At 37.1% G+C, this 10,423-nt stretch overlaps 1 protein-coding gene across 1 annotated transcript; it reads left to right on the top strand.

The window, feature by feature from the left end:
• The first annotated feature begins 497 nt into the window (after window positions 1–497).
• tbcela (tubulin folding cofactor E-like a) lies at window positions 498–9,319 on the top strand. The gene is made up of 9 exons (XM_058413811.1): window positions 498–617; window positions 2,378–2,521; window positions 2,801–2,975; window positions 3,108–3,247; window positions 3,363–3,544; window positions 4,039–4,295; window positions 4,982–5,108; window positions 5,186–5,302; window positions 6,186–9,319. The coding sequence occupies exons 3-9, from the start codon at window positions 2,837–2,839 to the stop codon at window positions 6,508–6,510; spliced, it is 1,287 nt and encodes a 428-aa protein (XP_058269794.1). The 5' UTR covers window positions 498–617; window positions 2,378–2,521; window positions 2,801–2,836; the 3' UTR covers window positions 6,511–9,319.
• Window positions 9,320–10,423: the final 1,104 nt, after the last annotated feature.

Below are 10,423 nucleotides of genomic sequence, written 5' to 3'. Positions count from 1 at the left end.
TCTGCATTTTTAATAGGGTGTCTTGCTATTTCAATAAAGAAATATTGACATTAACATACATTTTATATGTTCTACTAATGCCTGGTTATATTTACTTCCCATTTTTTATCTCCTAAAACTGAACAGACTCTTTGTTTCCTGTGCCTTTAAGACTGATGTATGTTACATGGTGTATGTTCTGATTGGCTGGCCAGTAATTATTAAAAGTCTAGTGTAGATTGAAACAAATAACTTCAGTGTAAATGAATAGTTCTAAATTGCTATGGTGTTTAATTTTTATTAATTTTACATTTATTTCTTTTTTTTTTCCTGGAGAATGTTTTAATGTAAAGGTTGCATGTAAAGGCAGCCTGTTTTAGAAACTGGTGATTTAAATTTGCAGAAAGAAATTTGCCCAACATTTTTTTTAAATAAATTGTTTACATTTTCTAGGTTTTAGATGTAAAGTAAGTGGTAGTTTCTATGAAGGAATAAATAAATGTAAATGTATGTTACATTATTCTACGTCCAGACCTCGCTTTGTCGGGCGGAGTGACGTCACTTCCTGTACAGGTGTCTCACTGTAACGGCTAAAACATCCACAACAAGAGCAAAAGCGGAACGTGTCAGCGATTACAGTAAATATATATTTGGTTACTATTAGACACGCTTAATAAGTGTGTTTTGACTGTTGTTTTTGTTTCTTCTGCTGTATGAAATCGGTGTTGTTGATGTGTGGTGCCGGCCATTTATATAAAAGCTCCGAAATGTTTGGCTTGGAAATGTTTCTGTTTGAAATGCGCGTTGGTAGTTGTAGGATTTATTTACACGCGCGCGCGCGCACACACACGTCAGTTGTCATCGTTTGGTCTTGCATCTGTATCCAGATGTGTACGGATTTTCGGCTTGTCAGCATTCCAAGCTGATTTGTCTCAGCTGTCAGTCTTTGCCCGGTTAGCTTTATCCTAGAAGGACATGACAGCAGTCCTAAAACACGATGCTAATGCTACTGTTTCACACGTGTGTAACTCGCCTGTTAGCCTCGCAGTGCGTTACATTTTTATTTATTTTAACAAGCCGAATGTTCTGGTGAATGTTCTGATGAAAAGGTCAAGCTTTCAGAAATAAATTATAGCCCAAATCAATGGAAGGTGTCAGTATTGGTTGTAGGGTAGGAATGGGTGATATGTCAAATAAATCACTGTACCTTATTACAGTTCTACGACACGAGATACGAATTGGTATGTAAAGGTTTCTATTCACTCAGTCATTCATTCATATTCAGGAAGTGCTTTAAATCCTGGATAGAGTTTATACTGTGGGAATATTGAGGGCAAGGTGGGGAATGCATTGTGTTTGGTATATCAGGTTCTCATTCACACCTGTGCCAACCTGTCAGCGTGTGTTTGAGAGGTTGGAGGAAACCAGAGAGCTCAGAGGAACCCACATGGACATGGGGAGAACTCCAGCAATCCTGGAGCTGTGAGACTGCATCATTGTCCTTACCGACTATTTTTTTCCTCTTATTAAATCACTTTTTGTTTTTCTACCTTATCCCATCTATAGCAAACTTTTTTTTAACCTATTCTACTTCTTTCATTTTTTTTTACGTTCTTTCTTTACCACATTCACTATAATACAATTGACTGTGTTTAAATTTGGCCTTCACCTACTTACTGATCAGGAGAGATTCACTGAATAAATTGAGAAGAGATGTACAGATGTGGCACTGAGTGTCAGTGGGTGTAGTACTGCACAAAAAATATGTGCATGCTTGATCCACAGTGCTTTATGCTGTGATTGCTTATAGTTAACCGACACAACAAATTAACTGACACTAACAGATGCTTTTTCATTGCTCATGGACAAAGTGTGTGTTGAGGCATATTGTAATTACTTTTGCTGTTTTGCAGTGCTTAGCAACGGGTTGGTGTTACAGTGGTTAAGGCATTCATTCCTTGAGCAAGGCTCCTCAGCTGCTCAGTTGTTACGTATGCAAGTCGCTTTGGAAAAAGCGTCAGCCTATCGAGATAAATGTAAATGCTGTCAAAATGTGGTATTCAGTGTTATATACCAGTGTTTAGTCAAAAATGGAAAACGTGGGTTGTTACAGTTCGAGGTGGAAATGTTCTCAAAATAAAAACATACAGTGTATTTTGGCCCATTTTTTTTTTACAACACCCCTTTAGGCCCTGATAAAGAATACCATGGATTTGAAGGAGGGTGTACTTTCTTTTTCCCTTGACTACTTTCCCTTGAGTAGAACTCAGTCCTAGTGGCTTTCCTGAACTGAAGTCAATTTTCTGAACTGAAGTTTTTATTTATTCTTGCAAATATCTTAATCACAATTAAAGTTAGCATTCGTATCAAGAACACTGAACCCTTGATTGTTTTTCAGGAGTTTCTACAATCCCTTCACTTCAGTCTAATTGCACTATTAAAGTACAGTGAGCAGAGTGGCTTTTCAGGAGACAAGCACTCCTTTGCGAGTGGCCTGCCACTTCGGCTGGTTACAGATTTGTAGACGTGCAAGTTACACCAGGTAAGATTGGTTTGTAAGTACTGCTAGTTTTTAGACAAATACAAATGCACATGAGAAACAGCACACTTTTCATGCAGCTTGGTATAATTAGTTTAAGATTACATTAACATTAACAGAACATTAACTTTTTCAACTGATTTTTTTTAATTGAACCTACGACTAAGAAACAGGATTACTCAGCTATCTTAATTGTACTCCATTTGAAATCATTTTCAAATCTATTTTCTATTATTTATTTTAAGTATTTAGCAATTATGTTTTTTTGGGTTTTCATCACAGCAAAGCAGCAGTTGGTGGGGTGTGTGGGACAGGGCCATGGAGGCACCTGAGGTGGAAGGCCGCACGTTTATGCAGGTGATCAGTGAGAAATACAGCCCTGAGAACTTCCCCTATCGCCGGGGCCCTGGCATGGGGGTGGTTGTACCATCAGGCCATCAGGGATCTCCTATGAAAGGTATAACCAATTCAGACACTGACATTTTTGAAAGTTGCTCTGCATTGTGTTATATGAGCTCAGTCAGTGCTTATTACTATAAAGTCTGGAGATAAGTGAATCACGAGGTCATACATTTTATTACCCTACCAGACCGACTGAACCTGCCCAGTGTGCTGGTCCTGAATGGCTGTGGAATTAGCCATGCAGGCGATGAAGGAGAAATTGCAGCTTTTTGTGCTCATGTCGTTGAACTGGACTTATCTCATAACAAACTCCAAGACTGGCATGAGGTAGGTGTCTTTATTTGCACTGGTTTATTTGGACTGCCAACTCATTACCACACATAACCAGTACAGTTTCTGTTACAACTGTCAAGTATTAACTCTGTCACTTACCTCTGTTCAGATCAGTAAGATTGTTATGAACATTCCAAACCTGGACTTCCTAAACCTTAGCTCAAACCCTCTGAGTGACACAGTGCTGGAGCCGGACTGTGCCGAGGCTTTCTCTAGAGTGCGCCGCCTCGTCCTCAACAACACTCAAATTTCTTGGGATATTGTTCACGCCTTTACACGCGAGATGCCTGAGTAAGATCAGTGATTAAAAATATGATTGAAAATATTATGATTTAATCTGTGATTTAATATAAATATTATAGATCTTGTAATGCCCTCCACTGTCCTTTACTGTTTCTTTTAGTTGGGACAAAGTTGAACTTGAAAGTTTACTGATCGACTAAGTCTCAGTTAACGCCACATCCTGGGAGCAGTTTTATGGCTTTATAGGCATATCTAAGTCATGGTTGTATTACTGTTTCACTTATGTTATATGGTTATGAGTGTTGAAAGGTCTCAGCATGTGTGAGCAGACATACAAGGTGGTACCCAGGTGATTGTGTCCTATGTACATTTTCAGACAATGTTGGAAAAGAGTGATTTGCTGTTGAAGGTCAGGGCCCTTTAACAACAAACATAGAACCATTCTCCATCCTTTTATGGTGACTATATTGTTCATGTAGGTAGTTAATCACTGTTTTTAGCAGACAGTTAAGTCCTCACCTGCATCCATGTGTGTCTTCCAGATTGGAGGAGCTGTTCCTGTGCCTTAATGAGTACAGCACTGTGATGGTGTCTGCCACTCCATGTCCTACCCTGCGGCTGCTGCACATTACAGACAACAGTCTGCAGGACTGGAGCGAGGTGCGCAAGTTCGGCATCATGTTCCCCTCCCTCGACACACTCGTCTTGGCCAACAACAACCTGAAATCCATTCTTGACTCTGAGGACAATCTTCGCAGACTCTTTCCTAACTTGCGTAGCATCAATCTGCACAATTCTGGTATAGTGTCTGATAAAACACTTCATGTAATCTTTCTGTAATGCTACAGCTTACAGCTGTAATTTTTTGACCACTGAAATAAGATGACATCATATAAATATAATGATAAATTATTTCAAAATACAGATTTATGATATCTGAATACTTTTAAAACAAATACTTTGCAAACAAGTGCTTCTCAACCACTTCCCACCCAACCGTACGCTCCATTACATAACACCTAGTAAACAAGGAGGTTGAGGGCCCACATGTACTTCCTCTGAGACACATGAAGTCAACATCTGCATCTTTTGGGACTGCTGTTCAAGCTACATCACAGGGCAGCTAAACATAATCAGAGGATGTCACCCAAGATTGTATTTTGTTAATAATATTTCAATTGAGACTAAAACCGTTTCTCCCAACCAGAGAGCATGACTGTGGAATTGCTGGGATTCTGTAATTGTTCACAATTACAATTTATCACTGAACGTCTTCTTTTTTGTTTCAAATGCAGCTCTACTGTTCTGCTAGTAGTTCTTAAGCAACCTTATATGTCATGATGCATATAATGTATCATTCAGGTTTCATCAAGTGCTGCCAGCATTATTATACATGTTAAGAAAAGTAGTATTATATAAGGATCAAATTTTCTTTAACCCATATACAGCATAACTCAGCAATCTCTACTGCTTACATGTGTGTAGGTCTGAATCAATGGGAAGACATTGAGAAGTTAAATTTTCTACCCAAGCTGGAGGAGGTGCGATTGCAGGGCATTCCTCTGCTCCAGTCCTACACTAACACAGAGAGGCGCAGCCTTATGATTGCTCAGTAAGTGTTTCTTTTGCATGCTGCTAAGTTAAACCATTTCCTGCAGGGCTCACAATTCCTTTGTGCTCTTGCCTCAGGTTGCCTTCAGTGAACTGCCTCAACGGGAGCATTGTTACAGGGGGAGAACGTGAAGATGCTGAGAGGTTCTTCATCCGTTACTATCGGGATTACTCTGAAAAGGAGCAGCCTCACAGGTACAGTGCCTCGAATACAGAGAGCTGTGTAGTTATAACATACATTTTAATATTTTAACAATTTATTAGGAATACCTGTACCCATGCATACTCATGTAGTTATTAAGTGATTAAACATCAGAAGAGGAGAAAATGTAATTATAATGTGCTGCATGTGTATAGTTTTTGTCAAAGAGCAGAATGTTGTTTTTTTGTGTGTGTTTGTGTGTTGCGGCAAACTGCAACTTTATTTGCAAATGAAGTCCACATGCAATATAAAGGCGTCTTGGTAGATAATATAGAAAAAGTGTTATTCTCTCAACTGGAAGTTCAATCAAATGTTAACAATTTTTGAAAAATCAAATGCATTCACAGCTCAGATGATTTATACTTAGTGATACCTACAAAGCTCTATGAATGCAAAGCTCACTGAGAGCTGAAAATCACAACTAAAAGGATAAAGAGCGCCTCCTTAGCATTGCATGAAGCAATGAAAGCTTCTTTTAGCGGAAGCCATAGCAACATATAAGCTCCATACTGTTCAATACGGAGCCATACTTTTTTTTTCCTTTTATAGAGAAATTTATTTTCTAATTCTATTAATTTGGAAATAAGCAAATAAATTAGAAAAAATACTAATTAATAAATTAATAATAATTAGTTTATAATTATAATAAAAGATCAGATTTTTTTTTCCTTTTTTTTTAATGTACCCTATTGTATGTCTATATGTATATTCCACATTAATCACAGACTGATCATTTTTAGATATATTTTATTATTTTCCTAAATACTGTTTTTAATTTAAAAGGCACATGATTGCATTTGTGACTGTTACATGAAACTATGTTTATAGATTGTCTTGTAAATTTAACCGGCACAATCCTGTGGGTGTTTGTGACAGATACCACTATTTGGTGGCTAAGTATGGGAAGTTGGCGCCACTGGCTGAGATTGACCTGCGGCCACGCTGCCATGCTAAGGTGGAAGTGCACTGTGAGGACCGGGTAGAGCAGGTGAGCATCAGGCTGGACCAGACTGTGGCTGAGCTGAAAAAACAGCTGAAAACTGTAGTGCGACTCTCAGCCAGTAACATGCGTCTCTACTACATTGACAAGGACATGCACTCAGCTTTTGGGCCTGAAGAGATGAAGTATAACACAAGGGCCTTGCATTCCTACAGCATTCGGGATGGGGACGAGATCCTGGTGGTGCCCAAGACCAAATGAATGAATGAAACAAGGACCAAGACAAAACTGTGCTGGAATCTTTTGTGTTCATACTAACACTGCACAGATTCCACAAAGTGTGTGAAACGTGATTCCAGAAAGAAAAAAAAAGAAAATCTAGGCTTGTCAGACTGCCTTGGATTTCAGAGACATTACATTGTGTTTTAAAGGGCATCATGCAGCTCACATTGCTGTCCAGTGTGTGTGCCGCTGCGCTTGTTGCCATGCCGTACATATGGCTTTCTTCTTTATGTTGCCTTTGACCATGAATGGGGTTTGCTGTTAACTGTTAGAAAATGCCTGTTTCTTTAAAAGGAAAGCACAAAGAGCTTTGCTAGTTCAATAAGTGCATCCTGTGAAACTTGACAATCACCTGCCACCAGTTATATCGTGGTTTGCCACCGGAGGGGGAAAGGGTGTAAGACCTTCACGCAATCACCCTTTGATTGTTATACAGAGAAAATGGTGGATTTGTAGATGGTATATGTATAGTGTAACTCTCAGGCCACAACATTTAATAGTAATTAATAATCTGACGGTATAATAAAGAGGGACATCCTAAAGAGAAATAAAGGTTTTAATTTATTTATTTATTTTTTAATATTTGATTTATGCATGAATACACAGCAAGTGGCTACCCTCATAGATTCAGATTAATCCTTAATATCAGTGTCAGTCTGAGCATCTGTTCTTTTTTTATATAAAGAGAAGCTGAAATGGCTCAGTGAACCTTCTGTTTGGTGTTTTTTAAGCAGAAAATAGACGTAGTCATATTATAGTCATTTGCTCATTTCAAGACAAAGAAATATGCACCTCTGCAGACATTATAAAACAATAGAAGTACAACTGAACTGTATTAGAAAAGGAGTAGGGTTGTAAAGGTGTAAGGTTTAGAGTATATGTAATAATCTGAATTATATGAAATATATAAGTCCTACCTCCCAAAGTGCACTGACACTGCATTTGAATTTTTTCTTTCCTATTTTCATTTCTTTGGAGTTCAGTTGACTGGATTAGAATTAAAGACAATGCTGCAGAATATATACATATATAAGTACAATACATAAAGCAGTGTGAGTTAACGTTTCTTACAAAAATATTTTTCATTAAAAAATCTTAAGCATATTCAATCTCATATTGAACAGAAAAGATGGCTGGTTAGGACTCTTTCAAGGTATAACAGTGTTGGTCATGTTTGTTTTTGTTTTTTGTTGTTTTTTTCTTTAAATAGTAAAGTGATTGTTAAGACTGCATTATTGAGTGGGAAGTAATTAGAAACTTACATTAAAACCATGTCAGCATTTGGGTAGCAGATTTCTGATTAAATTGCACTAGATCTGTGCTTTAATATTGGTATTATTTTCCATATATAAGGATGAATTTTGCAGTTCATCGTTTAATCTTAATTCTACAAATGCAACTCCTTAACAGTCCCTTAAATTGCAACATAGTATTCTCCTTGGTGAGAATTAAAAGCTTATTTATTGTTTTTCTCATATAAATATATCACCCTAGAAGTAATTAAGTTTATGATATAACAATCATAATCACAAAATTAAACACTGTGTCTATATTATTGATGACAGACACTGTTCTTGTGTCTATGTAGTCATTAGACTGAACTGAAGTTCAGTGTGGTAACTCCAAGCTTAGAGGATACATAGAAGTCTATGTGATGAACTAATCTTGGAATTTTAGCTAGGAATCCCAATGAACATGAAGCATGGTGTTAGCTTTTTTTCCAAGAATGGTTAGGAGGAAATTCTCCAGATCATATTTCATAACAAAGTACTGTGTGTGGTCATTTTCTGTATCTTGTAGATGGCATATAATAGTATTGCAGTGAGTAGTTGGTTAGAGAAATAATTAAAAATTGAATTAATCTGTATAACCACATAATATTATCCGAAGAGAGATTTAAAGCTAATTGCTTTGTAGAATGTTTATATTCCATATAAAAAGTTTCCCTGTTCTTTTTCTTTTTCATGAAGTGGATTCTTTGCATTCGGCTTTAACCTAGGTCAGCTATAAGTGAAGAAATTTTTAAATTTCATATAAAATTGTATACGCAGTTGTCATGCTTGTATCCAGTACATCTATGCTGAAGCCAGATATAAAGTGAATCACATGCACAATGAAAGTCTTATCAGACCGACATTAAAATGAACAGGAGGTTTGTAACATGATCCCTTTTTAACTGGTAAAATAACGGATAATACGAAAGATGCTGCTGTGTTGATTTTGATCATTGCACTTTAATAGGTATTAAATTATTGTTATTTATTATTCATTTACATGAACAGGAATCATTGTAAAATTGTTTATTTATTTTGTTATAATTCATGGATGTTTTATATCGTCTATTTTCTTTAAAAATGTTTTTCACAGTCATTTTTGTTGCACACATCACATTTATTTTGCCTCTTATTTTGTCAATATTCTTGAACCTTGTTTAACTATTAAAAGAGAATTGTCTTTATCTCTTTAAGATCATGAATGTATATTGTGAAAGGTCTTTAACATTATATTGCAACACAAAAGACTTAATTTACTCCCATCTATTGAATGCATTTATTCTCTATCAACAAAAGCACTGAAAATCCAAACGAAATGGTTTATTCCTGCAAAAACACAGTGTGACTTTCAATTCAGATGTGACTGATTTGTATTTGCTTCCAGCATTCTCCAAGTCCCATGCATGTTAATTAATATGCTGTTGTTTAAATAAGTTCTGTTTGCATTGAGTTGTCCGTGATTTTCTGAATGATGAGAGAAATTCCACTAAGGTTGAAGGGAAATAAACTACATTTCTGAGTGATGTTTATAACTTTGAGAGTTATTTTTTACACATTTGGCATCAATAAACCTTGGAAAATGAATCATAGTTTTAGTTCACCATGTTCACCATAGTTAACCAAGTTTTACATAGTGTAAAAGCAAATCATGAAAAACTAACTATGCTTTAGAGATGTACCTGCATCTGTTTAGAAGTATGTGTACATCTGACCATCACACCCATGTGTGCACATACCAGAATCATGGGCATTAACACAGCAGAAAACCATGCTTCCCCTCGTTCATATATGGAATGCAGGAGTTTTTTTCTAAACCCCACTTGGGTAGGTATAATTTTTGTGCACATCTACCTGCAATTTTTTAGTTTTACTGGTTGGTTCTATTACCTGAAATAAAAGCAAAATTATAGTATCATCCTAATTTAAATGATCAGGCAGTTACTAAGGAAGATTGAATGCTGGGTGAAAATGAACATAGTCTTAAACTGTCATGTGAGTTTCATATGTGACCATGTCTTTCATTCACATGTAGGTAAAAATACAAACATTTAGTATCTGCTTCTAGTATCAGATGCTCTATGAACCTTCCAGGCAGGCTTCCTTTAAAAAAAAACGTTGTGCGTTGTACTATTATTGACATAAAGGAATCACATTACTACATTATGTCCATTAGAAGCAGGAAAAATGGGCAAGCGTAAGGTTTGAGCAAGTTCGACAAGGGCCAAATTGTGATAGCTAGACAACTGGATCAGAGCATCTCCAAAACTGCAGATGTGGCTCACTGTTGTGGGGTGTTCCCGGTCTGCAGTGGTCAGTAACTATAAAAAGTGGTCCAAGGAAGGAACAGTTGTGAACTGGTGACAGGGTCATGGGTGGCCATGGCTCATTGATGGTTGTGGGGATCAAAGGCTGGCCCATGTGATCTGATCTAACAAATGAGCTACTGTTGCTCAAACTGCTGAAGATGTTAATGCTGTTTCTGATGGAAAGGTGTCAGAAAACACAGTGCATGATGGGTCAGGGCTGTTTTGGCAGCAAAAGGGGGACCGACACAATATTAGGTGAGGCACCTGACCATCACACCCATATCTGACCCCTCCATAGTGTGTTGCCACAAA

This window comes from Hemibagrus wyckioides, linkage group LG17 (assembly GCF_019097595.1).
Source record: "Hemibagrus wyckioides isolate EC202008001 linkage group LG17, SWU_Hwy_1.0, whole genome shotgun sequence".
Taxonomy (NCBI): Eukaryota; Metazoa; Chordata; class Actinopteri; order Siluriformes; family Bagridae; genus Hemibagrus; species Hemibagrus wyckioides.
This window is presented reverse-complemented; position numbering and strand designations above follow the sequence as displayed.